The sequence below is a fragment of the Scyliorhinus torazame genome, chromosome 29 (assembly GCF_047496885.1).
Source record: "Scyliorhinus torazame isolate Kashiwa2021f chromosome 29, sScyTor2.1, whole genome shotgun sequence".
NCBI lineage: Eukaryota > Metazoa > Chordata > Chondrichthyes > Carcharhiniformes > Scyliorhinidae > Scyliorhinus > Scyliorhinus torazame.
Genome location: NC_092735.1, coordinates 6,004,122 through 6,031,659, shown reverse-complemented (window position 1 = coordinate 6,031,659; position 27,538 = coordinate 6,004,122). Strand labels below are relative to the sequence as shown.

Genomic DNA, 27,538 nt, shown 5'->3' with positions numbered 1-27,538 from the left:
CCTTTAAAAGCGAGGTTTTGTGGCCCTTATCAGATTGAAAGAAAATTAAGTGAGGTGAATTATGTGGTACAAACACCAGATAGGAGGAAGACTCACCGAGTGTGTCATTTGAATATGCTCAAAAGGTACTTTGAAAGGGGAGAAAAAGGGGAGGTTTTAATGATTCTAACTCAAAGTGACAAACCAAATCCAGATTACTGTGAATTTGACATACCTCAAATCAAATTGGAAAATGAGGATGCTCTTAAAAATTGGGATAAATTGTTGAGTTACCTTCCAGAGGAAAAACCAGACTGACCTGAGAGTTATTGATATCACATGGGCATATTTGTGGAGACAAATTGGGAAGTACTAAAATGGCTATACATGGTGTAAATGTGGGAAATGCTGTTCCAATTAGACAACATCCATACAGACTTAACCCTTTAAAATTGGCACAGGTTAACAAAGAGATTGAGAATATGCTAAAAAATGGCATAATTGAAGTGGGTTGCAGCCAATGGAGCTCACCCATAGTGTTGGTACCAAAACCAGACGGTACCCAACGGTTGTGTGTGGACTATAGAAAGGTTAATGCAGTTACAAGAACGGACTCTTATCCTATCCCACGTTTGGAGGATTGCATTGAGAAAGTGAGAGAATCAGCTTTTATTTCCAAACTGGATTCACTTAGGTACCTTTATCCGAAAGGGCGAAGGAGATTTCAGCTTTTGTGACTCCAGATGGTATATACCAATTCAAAGTTATGCAATTTGGCATGAAAAACACCCCAGCCACATTTCAACGGTTAACTAACAAAGTTGTTTCAGGATTACCCAATTGTGCGGTATACATCGACGATCTGGTCATTTTCAGCCAGACATGGAAAGAACAATTTAAAACATCTGATGGAGTAATTCGATCGACTTCAGGAGGCAGGTTTGGTGATAAACCTAGCCAAAAGTGAATTTGGAAAAGCCCAAGTCACTTTCCTTGGCCATACAATCGGACAGGGTCGACTGGCCCCACGGGATGTGAAAACAAATATTGAGGAGTTTCCAACACCCTCAAGACAAAGGGAAATAATGCGAGTTCTTGGATGAGTGGATTTGATCGAACATTTGTGCAAAAGTTTTGTAGCGCGATTGCTCCACTGATGGACAGTGGACTTTCAACAGGCATTTGACGGCCTGACAGCTGTGATAACCAATGCTCATGTGTTGGAGAATTACAAGGGACTCTGTGATCAGATTGAACTAAAGAATCTGACAAGAGAAATGCCGATGTGTAGAGAAATGGACGGCTCGTGCAGAGACCTTCCTGTTCAAGGAGACTGTCAATCAAGAAGGATTTCAGTTGGAGGAAGAAAAACGGAAAAAAAAGAGACTATATACCTGTTTGCGAGAGTTGTTTTTTGAAACGAAAAAGTATATTTACTGTGTGCATTTCTTAAAGGATAGTGAAAAGGTGAAAAATGAAACCATCTTGAAGTTGATGGTTTATTTTATTTTTCTTGGGGGGGGGGGGGGGGGGGGGGGGGAGGTGTCATGTGAGAGTACCTTTAAGAACTGGGTGTTTACTACTGCAGTGATGTCAGAGAGTGGGTGGAGCAGGGCTGTCAGTCAGCTTTTTACTTTTGTTTTAGGCTGTTTGCTGCAGGGTGTTTTAGTTTCGTTTTCAGTGTTGGAGCTGAAGCCAGACCAAGCAGGTGTACTGCTGTTCTCTCTGCCATCAAAAGACTATCTCTTGATCATTTGGTGAATTCAGAATTATAAATGTTTTCAGTAGTAACTTTAACCTAATGTGCTTGTGTTAAAGGTTTTGTTTTTAAGTTGTATGGATGTTAAAAGGAAAGCTTAAAGGAAGTGTTGTAGTCTTTGGGGGTTGTATTTGAATTAATGGTTGCTAAGATGTTCACTATGTTTTAAAAAGGTTAACTTTTGTTCATAGAATAAACATTGTTTTGCTTTAAAAATACTTTTCCATTTCTGCTGTCCCACACCTGTAGAGTGGGCCGTGTGCTCCCCATACCACAATCTATTAAAAGTTGTGGGTCAGGTGAAATCCATGATACACTTTGGGGTTCTCTAAACCCTGGCCCATAACAGGGTGAGACCCACGCAGATACAGGGAAAATGTGCAAACTCCACAGTGACGTGGGGCTGTGATTGAACCCGCGTCCTCGCGCTGTGAGGCAGCATTGCTAACCAGTGCGCCCCACTTTCCCTGTTCTGAACACTTATGACAAGTCGATGCAATGCTTTGGGTTTTTTAAAAATTCATTTTCTTTCCCCCCCCCCCCCCCCCCCCGCCCCCCCCCCCCCCCCGCCCCCCCCCCAATTTATTGTGGCCAATCCGCCTACCCTGCACATCTTCAGGTTGTGGGGGCAAGACCCACGCAGACACGGGGAGAATGTGCAAACTCCACACGGACAGTGAACCCGGGGCCTGGATCGAACCCGGGTCCTCAGCGCCGTGAGGCAGCAGTGCTTTGGTAAGTTGGCAGCCCTACAATATTTGCCGAATGGTGGTGGTGCTGTGCGTCAGTTGGAACCGGTTCGTGGCGAAAGGCCCACGAGGTTTGACTCAACGTGATACTGGAACAAAGCAGGCACACCTTGTGCCTGGCAGAAAGGTTAGCTGCTTGAAATGACCTGTCCCATTTAATCTAAAAAACACATTATATTTAAAAAAAAGGCACTGCACACACGAAGCTCCAATTTTCATGCTTTTAATACAAACTTAAAAAAGATCCGGAACATTATAAACTATACAGCTCTGACCTCACCTACAACAAATCTGCAAAAAACATTTTAGCATCAAGCAAGTATTGCACAATGTTCCAAAGTAGAAAATTGGGATATCTTTCAGTCTACAATAAAGGAATTATTTGCATCTGCCTTCCTTAACAGAAAATAACCATTCCTTTTCGAAAAAGTAAAATGTACATAATTTGAAAAAATCCTGCCATGGTTTCTTTTTTCTGAAACATACAATGTCAATATCTCTTCCTTTTCAATTTTTTTTTGAAAAAATAATTTGTTGCATATGAAATCTGAAATGAAATTACAGTGTACATTAGAAATATATACTCTTAACCTTTACAAACATCTTAAATCATTCAAGCAAAAGGAAACCAAAAGAAAAAAAAGACTTAAGATTCCGATTGGTTAGTGCCAAATTCACTTAAAATAAAAAATAAAACCAAGCAGTGTCTTTAATGTTCAAGTAAAGGAAGGCTAACACCTGCATAATACATCACCTCAAATGGAGAACACTTGGGGAGAGAAAGGGGAAAGGGTGGGGGAAACAATCAACAGCAGAATGACAATTCATCAACTTCAACACCCCCCCCCTCGTCCACCTCAAGAAACCTTATGAAGAGGAACGTCACGGTCATTCAGAAATTTAAAGCAAATACCTCCCGGCTAATAGTCTCTTCTTGACCACCCCCCACCCCTCACCACCACTCCCCACCAACTTGTTCACATCCTTCAGAGAGAGAAATCTCCCACACTGGCACCAGTGGTTACACAGAGCTTCCGCAGGCCCCAGATGGTTACACTCACCATCGCAGCCAGGGGAGACAGAGAATCCACATTCTAAGAGTGCCTCTGGTGGAAAAGAAATCCTCTTCTGCCCTCAAGTCACTAAAATTCTGAATGACGAAGGCTCCTGGGGAAAAAAAAAAATGATCGCTCATTTGAAGAAAGAAAAAAAGCATTTGGGGGTGCAGGGGTTGGTCAGAAACTTAGGTGGCTGCTCGTCGAGCCCTCAAGTCTGTAGTGTTCACAACTGTCTGCTGCTGGACTTGAAGTGGTTGTCCTGCACTGCGCTGCTGTCATCCTAACCCAAATTGCCCCAGCAAATCAGGACAGAATACTTCCACATGGCAAATGGTCATTCGAGGCACATATCCAGGGAATCTACCATTTTATGGCTTTGCTCACCCTTCTCCACTCCTCCTGGGACACGAAGCTTTCCTCAACTGGATAGGGAGAAACACCAGCAAGTCTGAATGTCAGCAGGCCACGTAGGGATCGTTTCCATGTAAAAAGCCAAGAGTTCGAGGTGAAGAGAATGTGAACAGAGCAAAATCTACAATGGTCCTTTACCTACCACTATTCTCACCAGGTCGTCACCAACTCCTTAAAAAAAAAGTGCATCATTCTCTTGCTAGCAATTTGAAAAGTAACTTGAGAGAACTCTACTCCATTAAGATATTTTTTAATGCATTAACTTGGACCAGTTTAGTGTTTTAAGTGCATTCCTCGCTTGTAAACGGTGCTCATTTCCCATTTCTAAACCGCTGCAGCCACAGTTATAGGCTGCATACACGCCACCATCTGAATTTCACACTACACGCCCTTTTGTTTTCTAAAGAATTGGGTACTCTAAATTTAAAAAATAAATAACTTTAGAGTACCCAATTATTTTTTTCAATGGGGGGTAATTTAGCGTGGCCAATCCATCTACCCTGCACATATTTGGGTTGTGGGGGTGAGACTCACGTGGACATGGGGAGAATGTGCAAACTCCACATGGACAGTGACCCGGGTCCAGGATCGAACCCCCGTCCTAGTGAGGCAGCAGTGCTAACCACTGCACTGCCAGCCATTCAGGGTGACCAGGGCAACAAACTTTGGGCTTGGGAGGAAAGGAGATTTCGGTATGGGGGGGGGGGGGAAGAAAAGAGATGGTCGGTCAGACCAACTTATTTTTCCTTCTGCAATTACCAGTTTCATCAGTCTGTGGTTATTAACTATTAGTGTCTTATATTGGTATAAAGGGTGTGTGGTGAGGGGGGGTGGGGGCAGAAGGGAGGGAGAGAGAGAGAGAGAGAGAGAGAGAGAGAGAGAGAGAGAGAGAGAGAGGACAAAGTGACAACCACAGTAAGAGGCATTGTACTACCACATCAGCTCAGATCCATTGATGCAGCATCACGTGCTGCACACCTTGGAGTCATGATGATTAGGTAAAGGTTGCAATAGCAGTAGAGCTCAGTCTCCGTAGCGAAACATACAACTGTAACAGTTCAGTCCCAGAGTGCTCCATTTAAGCTGCAATCTCTGGGGCAGTAATCGAGCGGATGATAAAACATTCCGCTTCGGATTCCTTGTACAGTCATCCTTGGTCCCTTTACTCGAGCACGGGACCTGTTCTTGCATACGAAAGGCTTCTTAAATTCTGGACTCCTTTACTACAACTTAAACACTCTAAACATGGAATAACTTTAAAAGGTTTAGCCTGTCCCTTCAGGTTTCTACACAGTACCCACAGAGTCAAAAGTGGCTAATTTAATTTAAGTGTTCAGGGAAACGGACTCGAAGCCAGGCTGAAATGCAGCACTAATGACCCAGAAATTATACATTTCAATGCTCGCTCGCACTATTATATAAACGTTGGACTCACTTGCCCAAAGCAAGTTTCACTTCGCTGTCCAATGGGGGCACCCTACAGTAGTGCAGTCACTGCCGAGTAGCAAATGCAAGTCACACAGGGGTCTTTTAGTGGTCAGTGCAACTGGGGCCATTTGGCAAAGATCCAAGAGCTACTTGTTCTGTTTTGGACTGCTGTAGGTCGATTACCGTGGTTTCTCCCTCCCACCTCTCAAAAGGACACTGCTCCCATTTGGAACACATTCTACTTGTCCAGTTTGCCTCCAGCAAGTTTGACTAACCACCAAGGTTGGACCCAGCTATTGCTCCAATTCAGTTGCAACATTTGGATGGGATGCAAAAGGAAACTGCACAATTCTCACTAGGGGGGGGAAAGATGTGAAATAAATCAGAGAAGCCACTTGCGTTATTTCCAACAGAACAATGCTGGAAAACATCTCGGAGCAGGTTGCCTCCTTTGCCAGAGTAAGTGATTAAAAGAACAGCGGGTTGATCAAACCTGGCTCGGACCCAGGAGTCTCACTCTCACATTTCCTGCATCAGCAACATATCGGGACTGCCCAGAACTAGCGATTCACAACTCACTGGCAAATACCGATGTCCAACGCAGAATTTCACCCACTCTTTATAACCTCCTGAAGCGCTCAATTGACTGTAGCTATTCCATACATGCCCCCAAGAATAATTTTAAATTAATATTTTTGATTGGCGAGTGGGCTCAATATTCATATTACATATGCAAATGTTTATTTTGATATGCCAAAACTCAAGTTAGATCTTTCCCACATGGGAATCAGCTAATTAACTGTTCTAACAAACCTTTCAATTTGGTCAAATATTGTAACTGCAGCAAAAAAATCAAATCAGCAAAAAGTGTGAAGCATGGGGATAAAATATTTCGCAGACCGATAACTCTCATCACCCTATCCATCTCGGAGACTGAAACACCAAGCTGGTCACCTAGGATAGGCCTTTTTAAAAAAACATCTCATTTTAAATATTGCTCACTGTCTCAAGGACAATGCACAAAGTTTCTAAGTTTTTTTGTTGTTGCGGTAAATTGCAAGATAGTAAACACTGCTGCACACGCTCTCTCTCGTGTTTAGCTGTAGCGACTGATCAAGTTGTGTCTCTTTATAATACAGGATCCACGCGAGGTTCTGCCTAGGATGCTCTTCACAGCATATTCCGATACAGATGTCTCTGGAGTTCAAAACTGGTCTCTCCCAATATTTCCCACCCAACCCGAGACACTCCCACTGACAGGATTAGGGTGCAAGCTGATTGAGGTGTTGCGGAGTGGGAGGGTTTTGCGAAATCCAGACGACTTCAGCAAGCCATCACAACAAACATAGCTGAAAGTGCACGTTTGGTAAATTCAATATAACCTATACTAAACAGGGAGTAGTGTTCTCAGGAATTGGACATACGACCGAATGGCATTCAATAGCACGGTATGTAGCAAGGGCTGTGAACCAGTTTCTGAAATTCACTTTTAGTAAAAAGAAAGTGTTTTCCAAAGACTCAGTCCACACACACATACAAGCACGAACCTAGACATATTTCACTACTCCTCAAGGGAAAAGAAAGAGGTTGTCAGGATTGTCATTTAATTACACAAATGAAAGGGGACATGGCAGCTTTACTTTCAAGAACTCAATACTGAACTGGATTTGAAAATTGAAGGGAGAATGCTACACCTCCACAACAATCACTAAAAGGTACTGACAACCAGTGGGATACAGCATCACTCCAGTCTTAATTTGGTCACTTCCATCCTTTCTACTGGGGTAGATCCTGTCCACACACCAGACGTGGACATATGTTGCGAACCTGGTACATTACCAGATAGCTAAACACAAAAGCTTGGGCCAGCAAGGACTCAAATGTGCAGCAGGGTTTAATAGATAGCGTAGTTCATGTACCCAATTTCTCGCCAATCAGGGAAGATCACAAAACACTCCCTGGCTGCACAGTTACTCAAGTCAGCTGATGTTTTGAGTCTTTGCTCATTCACCATTTCAAATTCGCGCCACGTAGTCAAGGTGAAAGTCCCATCGCACCCACAGCCAAGATGTACTGCCCCCAGTACTTTCCCCTCCTACCACCCAAAGCATCCGATTTTTGTTTTTGCAGTTGCATTGACCAGGATCATCATCCGCTTCGCTTGGTGAAGGAAAGGAGTGAAAATACCAGAGGTGACTTTGTTAAAAAACAAGCGGCATTCCCAAAAACACACCAATAGCTGGGATGCAGACAAACACCCCATCAGAACATCTCAAACAGCTACTTCCGGCATGAATGTTTGTTAAAAGTGCTCAGTTCACCAAACCTGCAGCATACTGGGACAGTCGGAGGCTCTCCATTCGATACAAGGTGCGGTAGATTTCTAATGCAGATGCTCAACGCGATGTAGTAATCTGTCCATAGAGCAGGCTCAACAGTACGTACCACAGCTTCACAAGATTGTATTGCATTCCTTTTTTTGCTAGTTGCCACAGTCCAAGAGTAATCCGAATTAGGCCGTTAACGCGGACGAAGAACTTCAAAGCCCTTTAACACCAAGATGTTGCGGTTCAGAGCGAGGTGTTGTTGATGAAACTTGCTGGATTTTAAGGGAAGGAGGGGGAGGGGGGGGTGGCAAGGGCAAACAGGACGAATGTCAAGACTGTGGACAACCAGTTTGAACTGGTTCGGACAGACAAGACAAACACACTCTCTCTCTCTCATTGCTTCAGGCTATTTTGGCAGAATTCTGCTTCGCCACGAACCTGCCAAACTTAAATAGTCAGTCATGGCTTCCAATCCTGTAGCACTGCAGCAAATTTTTTTTTTAAAATTGGGAAATGTGTTTGCCCAGCAATCCTGATCCAGCTGCTGCTTAACTACAGGGCAAAATACAGAAATACTGGCACAGGTGTGAGGTAATGCTCCAAATCTAACTGCTTGTGAAAAACTGATAAGACTGCCAGTTACATACGGTGACCTTTATTTTACTCAAATTTGGAGTATTCCACTTTTCCTTTAAGATGGACTTCTGGTGCTCTGCTTCCCCCAAGGGAAGAGTATAGAATTCTCAACAAAAAAAATAAACAAGTTACGTTTAACTCTGGAAAAACCCACATTTTCCCAATGGATTGCATGAATGTGATTTGAACAGTTTCCAAAAAAAAAATATTTTTAAAAATGTGAAAACTTAGGAGATGATGAACACTGTCTTGAGACTGTAAGTGGGGTTTTGGAGGTTTACTGTTAAACTGTTCCCAAAGTGTTCTTCAACACGGTATCTTAGTGTTGGCCTTCTTCGAGTTCTATGTATAGAAAGGTTTCTTCACTAAATATATTAGTTAGCCAAGACAACTGGCTGAAATGGCTGGTTAGGATACTGCATGGTGTTCAAGTTGAAGTCAAGTCCTTCCACAAACGGGGCCTTTTCGCCCAGGTTGTTGTTATTGTAGATTGGTGCCACCTCAAAGGCATTCGGGAAGGGAGCAGTGCCGGAGGATGGCTGGTTTTCACTCCCGAAGTACAAGCTCAGTGAACCGGGGTAGACAAACTCCTTGGCGTTGGGAGAAAGGGAGGACGGCGGCACCTGGCTGCTCCCGAGGACCAGCGAGTGCATGGAGGTGGACAACCCCTTCTGCTTCATCAAGCCGTTGGTAGGAGAGCGAGCCATCCTCCGGCCTCCAGTTTTCATCTTGGTGGAGCCAAATTTGGTGGCAGCAAAGGCTGCGGTGGTGAACGTGATTGGCTGAGTTGATCTCGGGATGAAGGTGGGGCTTACAGAATTCCCAAAAGATGGAGAAGGGGAATTGGACAAAGAGTTGCCCTGGTCGGTGATGGGTGTGAAAACTTGAGCCTCGGGGTTGAAGCTGCTCTTTATCTCCTTGTCCAATTCTGCACTGTTTTCATTATCATCCATGTACAGGACCTTCACAGCCCCCTTTTCACCAATCTGATAGGATACCTCAAAAGGATCAATCCACAGGCTCAATTCTTGAGGAACATTAGCCCGAATATCTTCAATATCCAGACCACTTCTCCTCGTGGCCTGCTCGACTATGGGGTCCACAGTTTCTCCAATATGGACACACCTGTAACCAGATCCTTTCAGGGGCTTTTCTGGGTACCAGTGGCCCTCATATTTCTGTTTCAGCAACCGCTCCAGCTCCTCCCCAAAGAGATCTGCACGTCGCCGGGGTAATTTGTTATACAGATAGGAGATGATGAAATTTAAAGCCACTTTGATCTCCAAATGCATCGTTGATGTATGGTGACTGGGGCAAGGCAGTGTCGAAAGAACTTCAAACCTTCACGCAATCCCTTTAAAAAAGGAGAAAAGCAGCAATTAGTTCACATATACTGGCACCGTACAGTTTGTGAGAAACCATTAAGCATTTTTCTTTCCCAAATAAGGGGCAATTTAGCATGGCCAATCCATCTACCCTGCACATCTTTGGGTTGTGGGGGTGAAACCCACACAGACACGGGGAGAATGTGCAAACTCCACACGGACAGTGACCCCGGGGCCCGATCGAATCAGAGTCCTCGGCACCGTGAGGCAACAGTGCTAATTACTGCGCCACCGTGCCGCCCTACCATTAAGCATCAACAGGGATGGAGTGGCCCCACATTAACTCAAAATGAGTTTATGATTAGATTAAAAGCAAAAAACTGCAGATGCTGGAAATCTGAAATAAAAACCAATTACTGGAAAGTTTCTGCAGGTCTGGCAGCATCTGTGGAGAGATAAACAGAGTTAACGTTCAGAGTCAGTGTGACTTCAAGAACTGAAAAGGGGGGTAGAAATGCAAAGGGATTATTTAGTTGGAGGGAGGGTGGAGAGGTGCAGTGGAATAGATGGAAGCTCAGAGATTGATAATGAAGTCATGGACACAAGACAAATGGAGTGTTAAAGACTAAAGGTGGTGCTAATAATGGCATAAAGATAAGGAATGAGATGAGGTTGGAGGTTCACATTTAGCTTCAAGTCTCAGTCAGGACACCAGGATTTAGTTAGTGGAGGGCAAGTAATAATAATAATCTTTATTAGGCTACATTAACACCGCAATGAAGTTACTGTGAAAATCCCCTAGTCGCCACATTCCGGCACCTGTTCCGGTACACTGAGGGAGAATTCAGAATGTCCAAATTACCTAACAGCACGTTTTTCGGGAAGTGTGGGAGGAAACCGGAGCACCCGAAGGAAACCCACGCAGACACGGGGAGAATGTGCAGACTCTGCATAGACAGCAACACAAGCCAGGAATCGATCCCGGGTCCCTGGCGCTGTGAAGCAACAGTGCTAACCACGGTGCTACCGTGCCGCCCATAGTCTACATCGAGAGGTGGACAAGAATTAGATTTGCTCGCTCCACTCATTAAATTAGTCACGGGGTAATAGAACGCCGGGAGCAGGTCACTGCTGCCCTCCGCCAAGTCAATCCACCACTTTCTGGAGGGCTGAAGAAAACGAAGCAGGAAAATTGGGGAACAAAAAAAGGAAGTGGCCGTACTTCAGCTTCTCCCGATTCGTGTCAATATGATACAGGAAAAATGTTACTCCTTGCAGCAGAAGTATCGAAGGGAAGTTTTAATAAAAGGCGCTGAAAATCATGAAGGTTTGATAAGAGTAAATCAGATAAAATGATCTCGGTGACAGAAAGATTGGCAACCAGAGGACACAGATTTACGGTAATTGTCAAATGAACCAGAGACGAGATTACTTTGTGCTGCAGGTTTCTACGGTCTGGAACGCACTCCCCAAGTGGATAAATACTTGAGGAAAAATTTAGAGTTATGGGGAAAAGGCAGAGACAAGTGTGACCACTTAATTGGCTCTTTCGAAGACCAAATAAAGGAGGCATCAGCTGAATGGCCTCCTTCTGTGCTGATTACTACACAGTGCATTACAGTTAACCGCATCAATCCAGCAGTCACAGACCTGTAATCGCCGATATTTCACCCATCACCATGTAGTTCAGAATGTTCTTTCTGGATTCACCAGTTCGGACAAATTGTACGGCTGGCCACTTTAAAGTGAAGACTGTACAAATCAGAAACTCACATCGTTGCATCTCGTGACACTCCGAACAACAGCACTGACTAATTAGGAGGCAGTGACATCAACTGCACTTTCATGATCGCTGTTAGGTTTTTAGGACAGGGCCAAACAGAGGCGGATTGCTTTGCTGCCTGGGCCCCAAGTGGTCAATTTACCCTTCTTAATTGAAGCAAATTAAAAGTTAGAAGAATTTAATCGACTTGCAATAAACAAGAGAGGGCAGTTATTGAATGCGGGCAGCAAACTTCCAAACATCTTGGTTATTAATGTTAGTGCTCCCTGATGTCTGCGATTGCACAAACAGTACTCAACCCAACAGCAAACACTTGCTTTACTAATGAAAATTCCTCCACCTGACAAAGGGACAAGATGTTGCAAGGGGCACAGATTTTGCGGACTGCAACATAGAACATAGAACATAGAAAATACAGCACAGAACAGGCCCTTCGGCCCACGATGTTGTGCCGAACCTTTGTCCTAGATTAATCATAGATTATCATTGAATTTACAGTGCAGAAGGAGGCCATTCGGCCCCCCGAGTCTGCACCAGCTCTTGGAAAGAGCACCCTACCCAAACTCAACACCTCCACCCAACACCAAGGGCAACCTTGGACCAGTTCAAGTCTCACAGTAAGTGCTGCTTGTGTGGTGTTAAAGATCGGGAGTGTGAACAGGCGCCAGCAGGCACACTGCATCACTGTACCAGTGAGATGACGATATCATCCAATAGTGACGATGGCTGCATTGCAATGTTCCAAAAACGCTACAGCTATGCGAGGAGCTAGTGCCAAGTCTACTCGAGTCTTGCAAGCCCATCTGTCTGATGGGCTGTCCTTCAGCCAGTTCCAAGTATCTAGATTAAATATGTTCGGAGCCAAGCAAAGCAACATGTTGGTGTGAGTTAGGTTCTTTCCTGACCTTGCCCACACGGGTTTTCCAACTCGCTGGAGAAGCTAGTAGGCTCGCCAAAGGTCAGGCCGAGAATCTGGTTGTGCAAACCAGGTTTATAAAGCTGGATCCCGCGGCAGTGCATTTAGAGGCTGGGACCAGGTCTCACTCAAGGCGACATAAGGAAAGGGCCGAGGAAGAAAATGAGGACTGTGCAATTATGCAAGATGCACTGTATCCCCAACTTTCCAGACAGAGAAATTTTCATGCAAGTCACTTATGTTGGAGGAGTCTAGGTAGCTCGTAAAAGGAGCGGTTCACTAAAGTAGAATTGATGAGAGCAGCTTGCAGTAGAGGCAGGTGGCAGAATGCCATTCGTGAAGGTAAACGCCACCTTGACAACATATTAAAGCTAAATATTAACTTCATGCGTTAAACGTGGTCCTTTCTGCCTCACACACTGCAGCAGGAAGCTGTACAAGGACGGATGACAGAAGGAACTGTTCTGAAGCCAGGCAACTTCTACAGGCAACCAAAGAGCATCACTGCCCGAGATCTGGACCAGGCGGGGTTCGAAATGTTGAAAATCAAATGGACTGCAAGGAAACACAATCTAGCTTCTCACCAGTTCTTCACAGAATAAAATCTGGAGATCAATTTTGCATTGAATACCATTCCTAACAGCCTGCACTTGTCAGCACGCAGCATGCCAGCCGAGAAGAGCTTTGTAGATACCACCTGGAATGCAGTGCTCTATAGCAGAATCCATGTTGCAGGGCCAGTGTTTCAAAACATCTAGAGTGAAAGATCTGATAGACCAGTGTAATTTCCCCACGTAATGACTTGGGTATTAATAGTCTAGATGCAAGCCTAGCGATACAATGGTACATTGGAGACTACAAAATTGCCCGCAGTCAGTCACACTCCTACTTTACACTTAATGTAACTTAACTAGGCATTGACGAACAATGAGGCATATGGATATTGGACTATTTACCAAGCCAAGAAGAACTTTGGCTCAAGAATATATTTAAGCCACGGGCAGGGCAATACTGAGCAATCGCCAAGTTGAATATAATTTGTTAAGTGCTCACTTGAAAGTCAAAGCTATAGGCAAGCTGAGTATATGTGGCATTCATTTTGTAGAAAACAGAATCTAAATGTGGGCTTAGCGCCCAGAAGTATTCGAACATACTACCCTGCGGGAGTCACAAATGCAGACCCACATCTTGGCTCAACTGTTGTCATCGTTCACACAACTCAAATGACAAATCTAGTGTTTTTTATTTTTAATTCCTTAGATTAAAAGCATTTGAACTCAGCTCCTGCTCTGTTTTCAAACATTTAAATTGAGAATAGTCACACTGGTGGCTGCATCAATATTTATACACTGCTTAAAATTCCAACAGCAACATCCCCGATATTTCCAGCATTATGTGATGAAACAGCAATGTAATTCTGTGCTTGAGCTTGTTCGTCTCAGGCACGGCAGCTACAACTGGCCTCAGCACCCAGGTTAATAAAGGCACCAGGCCGTGTGGGGGGAGGGGTTACTGGAAATTGCCAGGGTGCATCTATCGCTGTCACATTTCATAAATATCATAGAACTTACAGTGCAGGAGGCCATTCGGCCCATCGAGTCTGCACCGGCTCTTGGAAAGAGCACTCTACCCAAGTCCACACCTCCACCCTATCCCCATAACACGGTAACCCCAACCAATGCTCAGGGCAATTTTGGACACCAAGGGCAATTTATCATGGCCAATTCACCTAACTTGCACATCTTTGGACTGTGGGAGGAAACCGGAGCACCCGGAGGAAACCCACGCACACACGGGGAGAAAGTGCAGACTCCGCACAGACAGTGACCCAAGCCGGGAATCAAACCTGGGACCCTGGAGCTGTGAAGCAATTGTGCTAACCACTGTGCTACCGTGCTGCCCGTTTCCACGTGGAACTTAGCCACAGGCCCTTTGATTACAAAGGGCAGAGCACAATACTGCCCTCGCCTTCTCCCAAGCCCGTTCCAGAAATCGCAAAGCTGCATCTGTGCAGATACAAGACAGCACACAGCTGATCAGGATAGTGCCAGGGTTTAAAGGATTAAATGAAGACAGGTCACACCTTGGCCTGTATTCTTTTTTTGTGAGGTGCTTAATGACTTTTTAAAAAAAATTTAATTCTATTTTGGACAGATACATGGAGAGGAAAAGCTTTAGAGGGATATGGGTCAAATGGAGTTAGCTTAGATGAGCGTTTTGGTTGGCATGGACCAGTTTGGGCCGAAGGGTCTGTCTCCGTGCCATAGATTCTATCATTCTAGAGTACCCAATTATTTTGTTTCCAATTAAGGGGAAATTCAGCGTGGCCAATCCACCTAGCCTGCACATCTTTGGGTTGTGGGGGCGAAACCCACGCAGACACGGGGAGAATGTGTAAACTCCACACGGGCAGTGACCCGGGGCTGGGATCGAACCTGGGACCTCGGCGCCGGGAAGGTGCTTAATATGATAACGGGATTCAATAGGGTAAACATAGCAGATCTATTTCCTCCGATAGAGGGCATAGATCCAACCCATTTAAGAGAGAAATGAAGGTTTCCCCAAAGGGTAGCAAAAATCTCGAACTCCCTCTCAGGGTGGCTGTAGATTCTGGGGGTCAGTTGAAGCTTTCTTGATGAAGATAGGAGGTTAGGTAACGTTATCAATGGGCATGACACAAAGGCAGGTTAGTAGAGTGGAGGTACAGAGCAGCAGTGACCTAATTGAACGGCCTTCTCCTGTTGCTATAATGAACAAACTGATTCAAAGTCACACTAAGAGCAACAATCTTTCTCATTTCTTCTCGTCTGGCTCCTTCTCCAGGAACATGGTCCAGATTGTGACGTTGTTTGAAATATGTACTGAGGCTTTTAAAATTAATAACCGAGAATTCAATCCCAAAGCAATCCCAAAGCAAAGCCTTTGGGCACAGAATTTACAGTGCGGAAGGAGGCCATTCGGCCCGTAGAGTCTGTACTGGCCCTTACAAAGAGCACCCTACTGAAGCCCACATAACAAATCTATGCCCGTAACTCCCACTTAACATGTTTTGGGCACCAAGGACAATTTAGCATGGCCAATCCACCTAACCTGCACATCTTTGGACTGTGGGAGAAAACCGGAGCACCCGGAGGAAACCCACGCAGACACGGGGTGAACGTGCAGACTCCGCACAGACAGTGATCCAAGCCGGGAATCGAACCTGGGAACCCTGGAGCTGTGGAGCAACTGTGCTAACCACTGTGCTACCCGAATCATCCTGAGCTGTGAGCTCACATATGAAGGGACAGCTACTGCACAATTCAATTTAAACATCATTCACACACATTGTCCGTATTCAATTCTGTTCGTACACTTGGAAATATCAGAGTAAAAGCATACAGGTTCTTTGCCACAGATTTTGTCTGGGGTGAGGAGGGTGGTATATGCTGAACAGCACAGCTAGAGTCTGGAACCATCAAAGTCCTCAGTTAGCCGAGAGTAAGGGAAATTTACTAGAATTACAGTAGAAAGTCTGATCAGAGCAACATCAAAATGAGTGACTGCAATCTTTTGTGTTGGAGCCAAGAGAGCATTTCGGTCTCTGGTGCTCTTCAATTCAGAATGCTGGCCACCATATATTTTGCTCTGTGTTACCAAGGCACATAATGGGATTGACACTCTTGCGCCGACAGCCCCTCACTATTCACCTCAGCCACCATTGCAGTGGGAGGCTAAATCAACAAGCCTCATCACCCCAGAGCTGGGCTTTGCGATAAGGCAGAAGGGGGCTTGGGGAAGGTCAGAAAAGGCAAGATTTAGAATCAAGGTCTGGTGACTCCTGTTGGGAAATACACGTATGGATGAGGGAAGAATCATAGCAGAAGGAGACCATTCGGCCCATCGAGTCTGCACGGCCCTTGGAAAGAGCACCCTACCCAAGCCCACACCTGCACCCAGTAACCCCACCTAACCATTTTGGGCACCAAGGACAATTTAGCATGGCCAATCCACCTAACCTGCACATCTTTGGACTGTGGGAGGAAACCGGAGAACCCGGAGGAAACCCACGCACACACGGGGAGAACGTGCAGACTCCGCACAGACAGTGACCCAAGCCGGGAATCGAACCTGGGACCCTGGAGTTGTGAAGCAACTGTGCTAACCACTGTGCCCCCCCCCCTCAAGAACTTTATGCCTCAGCTACAAATAGCCACCAATCACCCCACCCACTGCTAAAAAGACTTTGAATACTCAGCGCGATCACAATCTCCTGGACAAAGTACAGTACCATCCCACCATGCAGGAATTCAACCGTAGTAGCTTTTTAGTGGCTATCTGACAGTGTTAACCACTGTGCTCAACATTCGAGCATCTGTCGTACAGAATAACCGGGAATGTCGACAGAGGAGAAAGATAACCAACTAGTGCAAGTTGGAGGAAGATCACAAAATGGTTGGCTGAACTTTTGCCTTTAAAGACACTCTATTTTTAAAAATACATTTTAGTGGGTTACCTCCCTATTGAAGCTCAGCATTACTGAGGGGTGCCCTGAAGGCCCAATCGCCCCAACCTCCCATCCAAAATTTATCCCGTCAGCATGGCTTGCCTGCTGCAAGTAGAAATACCACACACTCGTTACAGTGTAGGAGGAGACCATTCAGCCCATCGTGTCTGCACTGTACCTCCAAATGAGCATGATGACTCAGCATCAATCCCCTGGTTTAGCACGGAGTCACTGCTGCAGTTTTACACCATACTGGACTGCACCCACCGCCACGACTGCCCCAGCTGGATTGCTTGGTGCATTATGTTAAAACAACATTTGGCCACATCGAAACATTTAGTGTTGCTCCCCACCCATCTGCTGGACCTGCACTGACTTACTAAACTCTCACTCCAACCCCAAAACTCACTTGTGTCTTTTCTTAGTGCGTGCTATTACCATCCTGTGCCTCCCAAAGCTCTTTTCCAAATTGCAAACTCCGAGAATAGCTTGCAGCGTCACCCTGCACAGGATTGGACGGTGAAACCAGCACATTTATACTGCCAATGACTTCACCATCACAAAAGGCAGCTAATGGGACAACTTCCAGCTCAGCTCACACCCTCTCTACACGAGTGAGACATTCTTCAGTGCAGCCAAATCCAAAAATGAAAAAATAGTTTCAAAGCTGCATAATTTTCACCTCTTGAAAAGATGCTGACTCATCCTTGGGCGCTTTGCCAACAGCACAAAGAATCAGCACAGCGTGTCAAAGGACAGCAGGTATTTAGGAATGAAGGAGGTGGGGAGGCAGAGTAACCTCAACGCAGATCGTTGGGGTTGGCAGGTAACATCATACATTTCCACCCAATCCACTTCCAGCTGGAAGAGAGGAATGTGGTAGTGTGCGGAGTGAAAGGATAAATAGAAATACTGTGGCTACAAGAGCAGGTCAGAGGTTGGGAATCCTCATCACCGGACTCCTCAAAGCCTGTCCATCTACAAAATACAAGTCAGGAGTGTGATGGAATACTCTCCACTTGCCTGGATGAGCGCAGCTCCGACAACACTCAGGAAGCTCGACACCATCCAGGACGAAGAAACCCACTTTAAAAATTTTTTTTTAGAGTACCCAATTAATTTTTTCCAATTAAGGGGCAATTTAGCGTGGCCAATCCACCTAGCTTGCACATGGGTTGTGGGGGCAAAACCCACGCAAGCACGGGGAGAACATGCAGACTCCACATGGACAGTGACCCAAGCCAGGAATCGAACCTGGGACCCTGGCGCTGTGAAGCAATTGTGCTAACCACTGTGCTACCGTGCTGCCCTGAAGTAACCCACTTGACTGGTACCCCAGCCTCACCGTAAAACAGTCACTCTCGACTGGCAGTGTGCCATCTGGAAGATGCCCTGCAGCAACTGGTCAAGGCTCGTTCACCAGCAGCTCCCAAAACACGTGACGTCCACCATCTAGAAGGGCGAGGGGACATGATGCATGGAACCGCCATCACCTGGAGGGTTTCCTCCGAGCCACACACCATCCTGACGTGGCACGACATCGCCATTCCTTCACTGCAACTGGGTGAAACCCTGAAACTCCCTCCCCAACAGCACAGTGGGTGCACTTAGACCACATGGACTGCACCGGTTCGAAGCGGCAGCTCACCACCATCTTAGAATTTACAGTGCAGGAGGCCATTCGGCCCATCAAGTCTGCTCCAACTCCTGCAAAGAGCACCCTACCTTTTTAAAAATAAATTTGTGTACCTAATTATTTATTTATTCTTTCTAATTAAGGGACGTGCCCAATCCACCTAACCTGCACATCTTTGGACTGTGGGAGGAAACTGGAGCACCCGGAGGAAACCCACGCAAGCACGGGGAGAACGTGCAGACTCCACATGGAATGTGACTCAAGCCGGGAATCGAACCTGGGACCCTGGCGGTGTGAAGCAACAGTGCTAACCACTGTGCTACCGTGGACAATTAGGGATGGATGATAAATGCTGGCCTAGCAATAGACATTCATCCAGTGAAAGAATAAAAATCACATCCTGGAGAAACCTCATTAGGTACAGCACCAGTTTTGACAGCTATTCAATGAGCCTTTACAGATAGCGGGACGGGGGCATAACGGAACTGATCTGTGACACAATAGTCAAATAGCACATTTAGCTTCACAGACAAACACCCGTCACGGTGTGTAAGCCACCATGATGCGGTTCTTGTACCCCAGCAAGGAGGAACACTGCATCATCAGGGTGGCAAACAGCTCCAGATAGGAGCCAAGCAGCAACTGACAAACTCAAATAAGGATAACAAGATTATAATCCTACCCCACTGGGATGTGGACTGCTGTTGTTTGTGCACTGGAAGATTTTAAGTTACCTGTCCATGAGGTGTGTTGGTGCCTTTTCTCACTCTCCTGCATGTGTCACATGCCACGCACCAATCTGCCAAAGGGGATGGTCGTAGTCTGCTGCCATGACTCTGCCAATTCTGGTCTGCAGGCATCTGTTAGAGCTGCAAGGGAGCGACCCAGATTACATCACCTGCTATTTTCCCTTTGTGTCGCCCCCTCACCTCCCTCACAAACAAAATGGGAAGCTCATTAACGGAGAAACTTGCAAGCTCATAGACCATCAACAAGACAGTGAGTTGCAGCATCAGATTAATTTGTCATTTCTGGGCAGATGAAATTTTCAGCTGATTTACATCAAGCCAATATTTGGTACGACAAACAAGGGAGAACGAAGGGCTTCAAATACAAACCAGCTTAGCATACCAAGCCTATCTGCTCTGGAGATTAATGGACAATTTAAAGATCCGAACAGATACACATTGTACATTTAAACAGGGTGTGGGTGGGTGGAGAGAATTAATTGGAAGTGTTAATGGGACATCAGAGTCATGTGCGACACAAACAACCATGCTCACCACTTTGGAGTTGCGCCCAACAGCTGGAGTGAAGTTTTAACAGCTGCAAGGATGTTGGAAGACAGAAATTCAGAGTTACTGTCCAGTCACCAGATCAGAGATCACTATACACAACTGCCTCCCTCCCTTCAGTATCAATGGCCGGTGCCAAAACCTCACACGTACCATTCCAACTTACAATTCTACTGTCCAGAAAGGCAGCTGGAGAAACTGTACCAAATTCAAAATTGTAGCTTCCCCCAGGACTGTTGTGGGGATTCTACAACCTGCTTCAAATTGAGGTGGGAATGAGAGAAAGGGGCAGGGAGAGAAAAGTTAACATGATTCCCATTCCAGATCACTACACTTTCCCATGAATGATGTCCATTTAGCAGAGATACTTAAGGCAGTAAAAATCCATAAAGAATGAAAAACAGTCATTTCATGCGCCCTTCTAATAAATTCCTGATCTAGGCCGCGAGAATCAAGTTACAATTCATCACAAGAGGCAGATGAGTCCTGTTCACCCCTCGCCCCTGTACATTGGCAGACAACGCCTCAATTTTAAAATTCTCACCCTGGCTTTCAAATCACTTCCTGGCCTCCTCACAATCTCAATATTCTCCTCCAGCCCTGCAACACTTCAATACCCATTCATGTCTCCAATTCTGACACCGCCTGCATCCTTGATTTTCATCACCGCCATTGGCAGCCGTGCCTTCAACTACCTTGCTCCTCAAATCTGGAATTCTCTCCCTAACATCCAGTTCGCCACTTCTTCACCTAACCCTAACCCTTTAAAAGTTCCTTAAAACCCATCTCTTCAAACAAATATTTGACCATCTATCCTAATATATCACCTAATGTGGCTAGGTTATCAAATTTATTTGACAATGCTCTTTGGAATATTTAGCTCTGTTAAAGGAGGATATAAAAATGCGAGTTGTTGTAACAAAGTCAGTTTCTTCCTGCTCTGTTAAGACGTTATGCAAGCACCCATACCGAGGGGCGTCTGGGGACATTTTCAACAAAGTCAAGGCCCGCTTTAACAAGCATCCCCAATGAGGAAAAGATTTTCTGAAACACCATTTAGTTTCTCAAGTTTAATATCGGAAAACGCAAACCATCATCTCCCCCCCCACCCCGTGGAGTGCACTCATTAGCCTCCGCTTTTGGAGAGCCGCTGCAGACTCAATGGGCCCCCTCCTGCACAACAATTCTGTGATACTCTACAGTATCAGAATTGCTCACTCACTTCCAAAGTTGTGGAAGCTTTCCTGTCAAACCATGAGCTGAGCTAGCACACCACTCGCACATCACCGATACAACCCATTTTTTAATATATTGGCAAATGAGAAGACTGCCACGGGATAAGAGACAGGGGAAGAATAAAAGCCAAGGACACATAGGAAAACATCCAAAGGCATAGTCGCACAATCACAACTTTAGTTCATAAAACCCCACACATGCATATAATCTTCATCAGATTCCTACCCCTCGGTGACTAAACTTCCGCTCCTCCAGTGCTACATCCCTACTCTCGACATCTGGTCACACGTTATGGATTCACGTATACATCGCTGCCAAGACTCTGGATGACAGCCAGAAGGAATTTGTCCCTTTTGACCACCCTAGGGAGATAATTCAGCAGATAAAACTCCCAATTTCAATTCACTACCTACCACGTGGCAGCTGATCTCAGCTGAGCAAGGGAGTGTGGAGGTATAAACAGCCCCAAGGCCCTGGTGTCAGGCCTGGGCTTCAGAACTGCCCAATCCCCAACTGCGACAGCCAGTAACCTTTTGGTCAAAGTGAAAGATGATTAAATGATTGGGTTGGGCTTTAAAACGCCATCTGCAGCTGAATATCCTGCCAACCTGCAATGTCAGGGCCCCACAGTAGAACATGTCACTTGGGTTCGGTGTCAGAAGCGAAGCAGGCATCGAAAAAACAGCACCACCAGAAAAGGCAGAAACCAAAGACGACATTTGTTGGAATATCATGAGCGACTGTTCCCTCCTGTTTAATAACAGCACATTAGGGACAGAAAATAACCTGTGCTCCCTTCTCTTAACAGCAGTATCAAGACACCTCCCTAGATTAAGAAAATATTTTAATTTTAAAACCATTTCAAATTTCATCTCAGCTGCTCTCACTTCAATAAAGTTTGTACCTCAGTAAGCGGCTCCAGTGGGTAGATTGGTGTTGCACGCTGCAGTGTCATGAATGCTGGAAATCAGATAGAAATAAAAAAATACACAGGTTAATGCTTAGCGTACATTTTCAGCAACTCCCAGATACATTCTAGCTGTGATTCCCATTAGTAAAACCTTTCTGCTGAAGGCAGAAACACTGCAAGTTGCACTTTAACAGAGCATTTAACTGGGAGGTAAAACTGAAGTGATGGCGATTCCTACAGCTTTGGATATCATCAGTTAGCACATTTCGCAAGACAAGCTATTTTACATTATGAACTGAACAATTCATTCCAGAACATTTTCACCACCATACTTGCCAATTACTTTCTTCTAGAAGGTTTCTGGTTAACACCCGAAAATGGATACACCCACTGAAATACTCGCCCTTTGTCCCTAGCTAATGACTCACAACATTCGGCTCCACAAGCAGCAGCTCATTGGCGCCTCGGCAATGTGGTCATCCACTACTTTAATAGGATGTGGTGTTACAGATGGCCCTGCCACAGATTTACCCAGTATTTAGACATGCGGGGCTGGTGGATAATTAGGAGCAGGAATCCGGTTTGAGATTTTCTTCTCTGGCCTGTGGCTACAGAACCAAACTGGAGCCCTACTGCTACACCACACTGGCCTGTTAGAACAGTGGATGCACTGAACAGCAGGCTATTTAACCCCTGGGTCCTGTCCCACCGTTCAATTAGATCATGGATGATCGGTACATCAACCCCAATTATACACCTTTGCTCCATATCTCCTGGTATGTATACAATGCAAAAGTCTTTCGTCCCCAGTTCTGAAAGTTAAAATTACTCTTTCATGCGATGTGGGCATCATTGGCTAGGCCAGGGGGCAGCATGGTGGTGCAGTCCTTAGCATGGGTGTCCCATCTACTTTCAAACAATTGAAGGATTATAGGAATGGAAAATGCTTATTTGCCAGATACAGGATACTGTGACCGAGAAGCAAATACATTTTCTGAATGGAACTATGACCGATTACCCAGAGAATATAACGGATTCCTGGGAGAGATTACAACCTGATCGAAATGCTCTATATATAGAATGGCTACCTGTGAGAATTACCCAGCAGTAAACTGATCAAAGGGCTTAGATGCCTCCATCAGAAGAGCAGTGCTGGGTCAGTTTATACCGACTGTTCAAACACCATCATTATCTTGAACCATCAGCCTGCAATACTCCATTTCTGGTTTATGGGTCTGTTTTATTCTGCATCAGGGCTTTACAGTGCCAACTGTGTACACATGCACACACTCCTACTGCCAGCGAGCTCTGTTCCAGCTGTGACGTGACAGTCACATGAGTGGATTAACAATGTCATTAATGAAGGTCTTACCGAGGACATAGCACTAGGTGGAACCAAACGGGCCCAAGTTTGAACCCTGGTCTTTTCAGAGCCGAGCTTGCAGATCTCCGTGCGAATCCTGCAATTTCCCTCAAGACCCAGAGTTCGAGGTGGGCGCGGCCGTTTTGATAAACAAGGAAAATGCGCTCCCACTGGCAGACACCAGTTTACACAAACTGGATCCCTTGTCAGAGCTATGACAAAGAGTCATCCAGACTCTAAACGTTCGCTCTGCACAGATGCTGCCAGACCTGCTGAGACTCGCCACCATTTTCTGTTTTTCTTCCTTTTTAAAAATGTTGATTTAAAATCAAGGATCAAACTCGTATGTAAGGTCTACCCAGTTAAATTGCCTGGTGACACTCACCAGCTCACCTCAAAGGAGGAACGATCGCGGATGGCCTCTGTCTCCCCCTGAAACCACAGTTTAATGAAAGTCATCTTTTCCCAAGTTTAATTTTACATTCCCTGGAAATCTTACTGATACCGCATCCCAAAAATACTTTTCTTCACCAACTCGATCTTTGACATGCTCTTTAATTTAGATTTCTGCTCCTCCACCACTGCCCCCACTCGTGCTTCATCATTTTTTCTCCTTTCAGCCTCTTTATACAAGCAATGTCAGCATAAAAAGCTGTTGTATGGAGGTGGAGTATTGTTGGGGGGAGGGGGGGGGGGGGGTGGCTGGAAGAGGAGAGAGAGAGAGAGAGAGAGAGAGAGAGAGAAAGAGCAAGCTTTGTGCAAATTTCCACTGCATCGCTGCAGAAACAGACCGATTAAGCTTTGACCGAGCTCCTGCTATGTTATTTCACTGGCTTGACACTATATTGTTTCAATTACACAATTAAACTGCTGTGAAAAGTATACGCTGCAAGATTCCTAACACAAACACTATCTCTCACCTAGATTTTGCTATCATGTGTGTTCTATTTTCACGCATGACAAGTCCACTCCCTTCCGCCATTTTGAACAGAACATTGACAAAATAAGCAGCCAGAGCATGCCTATTATTTGCTAGGTGCTTTTTAAAAATTCCACCCGATTAGAAATAGAGACAGAAGATAGAATGCCCCAAGGAGGCCATTTGGCCCAGCGAGTCTGCACTGACCCACCGAGCACCCTACCGAGGCCAACACTTCCGGCTCTCCACCCCCCCCCCCCCCCCACCGCCCCCCATCCCCGTAACCAAACCTACACATCTTTGGACACTATGGGGCAATTTAGCACGGCCAATCCGCCTAACTTGCGCATCTTCGGACTGTGGAAGGAAACCGGAGCACCTGGAGGAAACCCACTCAAGACATGGGGAGAACGTGCAAACTCCACAAATGGTCACCCAAGGCTGCAAGAGAACCGTCCCTGGCACCGTGAGGCAGCAGTGCTGACCACACTGTGCCACTCATTGACTCACTTGAATCCAATCAGACCAGGGAGCAGAAAAGGTCCATGGACTCATTCCCAGATTATGCAGAGCTAATTCATCACAGCCACTGAAGTAACACAAGGAGGCATCACAACTTGTCCAAATGTCCTTGGGCTAGGAAGGATTCAATTTACCCAGGTTTCTGTACCCTTCAGTGCTGATGTAGGTAGCCAAGACTAGGGCTCAGTTATGGTTCGACGACCATCAAGACAGTCCGAGCACACATGATCATTCAGGAAAGGCACAGGAGGCCCAAGAAACCCATCCTAAAGGGGAAAATCAACAAAAGAAAAATTGGAGGGACGCCTGGTCAGTTTCTCTGGACCACAGACCTCATAGGTTTAAGTAATTACACCAATAAGCTTTCTGCAATTACAGGTGATTGGTCTTCTTGCCCTGAGAGAGGAAAAAGAAACATAACGGTAGATGTAGAGATGTTTTTACTTGAGCCATAAATACAACAGTCACTGATAGACCCAATAAGGAATTCAGGTGGATGGGCCGCACGGTAGCATAGCGGTTACTTCACAGCGCCAGGGTCCCAGGTTCGATTCCCGCTGGGGTCACTGTCTGTGCGGACTCTGCACGTTCTCCCCGTGTCTGCATGGGTTGCCTCCGGGTGCTCCGGTTTCCTCCCACAAGACGTGCTTGTTAGATGAATTGGACATTCTGAATTCTCCCTCCGTGTACCCGAACAGGCGCCAGAATGTGGCGACTCGGGGATTTTCACAGTAACTTCATTGCAGTGTTAATGTAAGCCTACTTGTGGCACTAAAGACTATTAGGAGAAATGTTTTAATTCGAGACAGTTTAGAATCTGTAACTCATTGAAGTGATCGAGGTGAACATCACCAAAGCTTTTAAGGGGAACCTAAATGCAGGAGGGGGGGAAAAGGGATAGAATGAAGCCCAACAGGGAGAAGAGAGATGGGATGAGAGGAGGATCATTTGAAGCATAAACGGCGGTATGGAGCAGCTGGGCTGAATGGTCCATATGTGTTTGTGATGATCTGAATGTGGAGAGGTGCTGTGAAGCCGCAGTCTATTGAACCAAAGCATTGGCAACTTCATTAATACAGCTTAAAAATTCACCGCATGTTTGCTGAGACATGACAAATTTGGGTTAATGGCTGCAGGCTTCCATATCCTCAGAGGGCAAATCTCCAAAGGCAGTACTGCAGAACAGAGCAGTCAGCTCAGGGAAATGGGAGGCTGCACAACGAACAACACCCGACTAATAAACTTGCTTCCACGATGAAGGCACTGCCCTGTACAGCACTCAGCCATCAGAGGAGTGGGTCCGGGTTGATCCCTGGTCAATGTTGGGTTAGCTGATGATCTCAACAGCGATGGCTTCAAGGGTGCTACACCCAGGCCTGCTCCTGATCAGCAGCTTCTTGCTGCAAAGCGGGCACGTCGACAACAGACGGGCAGGATCCACTTCAACGGAAAGGCTCTCATGAGCCTGCCACAGCACGCATGCTGCCTCACCACCTGGGCAAGATACCACCAGCTTAGGGCAGCACGGTGGCACAGTGGTTAGCATTACTGCCTCACAGTGCTGAAGTCCCAGGTTTGATCCCAGCTCTGGGTCACTGTCAGTGTGGAGTTTGCACATTCACCCAGTGTTTACGTGGGTTTCACCCCCTCAACCCAAAGATGTGCAGGGTAGGTGGATTGGCCACGCTAAATTGCCCCTTAATTGGAAAAAGTTAATTGGGTACTCTAAAATTTTTTTTTTTTTTTTTTTTTTTAAAAAGATACCACCAGCTTACACAGGATTGCATTCGCCTCAGAGCCAACTCCCTCAGGACCGGAAAAATATTGGCAACAGCACAAACTGACATCAGTTATGCTGAACGGTAACACTAAATGGTGGCGATGCAGTGGTTCAGTATACTGCCTATGGCTTTGAAGATTCAATGTCAAGGGGAAGGCTAATCCCCTGAAGGTCAAAAGGGAAAAAAAAAATTTGGAACTGTCTCCGTCCAGCTCTGTGGTCTCCACAAAACATCAATGGGAGGCGCAGCGGGTGTGGCCATCACAGAAATGGGAGTGGGATGGAAAAGGTCACAGAGTGACCTTCAAAAGTGGGAAACAGTGTAATTTATCCCAGGATTGGTTCTCCAGCTTTTCGCACGTTTTGCCCACAAGGCAGATCACTGGGTCATTGAACGATATGCCATGTATTGGGCAGCACACGTGGCTAGAACTCTGGCATCACTGTGCCATCACAGCTCCAGGGTTCCTGGTTCGATTCCCCGCTGGGTCACTGTCTGTGCGGAGTCTGCACGTTCTCCCCGTGTGTGTGCGGGTTTCCTCCGGGTGCTCCGGTTTCCTCCCACAGTCCAAAGACGTGCAGGTTAGGTGGATTGGCCATGCTAAATTGCCCTTAGCATCCAAAAAGGTTAGGAGGGGTTATTGGGTTATGGGGATAGGGTAGAAGTGAGGGCTTAAGTGAGTCGGTGCAGACTCGATGGGCCGAATGGCCTCCTTCTGCACCGAATGTTCTATGTATCAACCCATCAGTACGAGAAGGCCTCACACCCCGGGCAACATGCAGAGCACTATGTGCTAGCCACTGTGTCACTGAATCCCACTCAGGATATTCTCCTTCGAGCAGCAATGTTGCGCAGTGATTAGCACTGGACCCGGGTTCGATCCCAGCCCCGGGTCACTGTCCGCGTGGAGTTTGCACACTTATAAGACCGTAAGACATAGGAGCAGAATTAGGCCACTCAGCCCATCAAGTCTGCTCCGCCATTCAATCATGGCTGATATTTTCCTCATCCCCATTCTC

At 46.0% G+C, this 27,538-nt stretch overlaps 1 protein-coding gene across 6 annotated transcripts in view; it reads right to left on the bottom strand.

Annotated features, from left to right (window-relative positions):
- Positions 1 to 2,694: 2,694 nt before the first annotated feature.
- The window catches only part of LOC140403825 (protein Tob2-like), a 39,868-nt gene continuing 15,024 nt past the window's right edge, over positions 2,695 to 27,538 (bottom strand). The window contains exons 2-5 of one of the 6 annotated variants that reach the window (XM_072491997.1): positions 21,929 to 21,984; positions 19,777 to 19,819; positions 19,228 to 19,362; positions 2,695 to 9,701 (exon numbers count right to left, since the gene is read on the bottom strand). In XM_072491997.1, coding sequence (XP_072348098.1) covers positions 8,722 to 9,639 — 918 coding nt within the window. In that variant the 5' untranslated portion in view covers positions 9,640 to 9,701; positions 19,228 to 19,362; positions 19,777 to 19,819; positions 21,929 to 21,984 and the 3' untranslated portion in view covers positions 2,695 to 8,721. Of the gene's footprint in view, positions 9,702 to 19,227; positions 19,363 to 19,776; positions 19,820 to 21,928; positions 21,985 to 23,682; positions 23,710 to 24,872; positions 24,941 to 27,538 lie in introns of those variants that run through there. The other 5 variants (XM_072491996.1, XM_072491998.1, XM_072491995.1 and 2 more) reach the window with 5 other exon arrangements.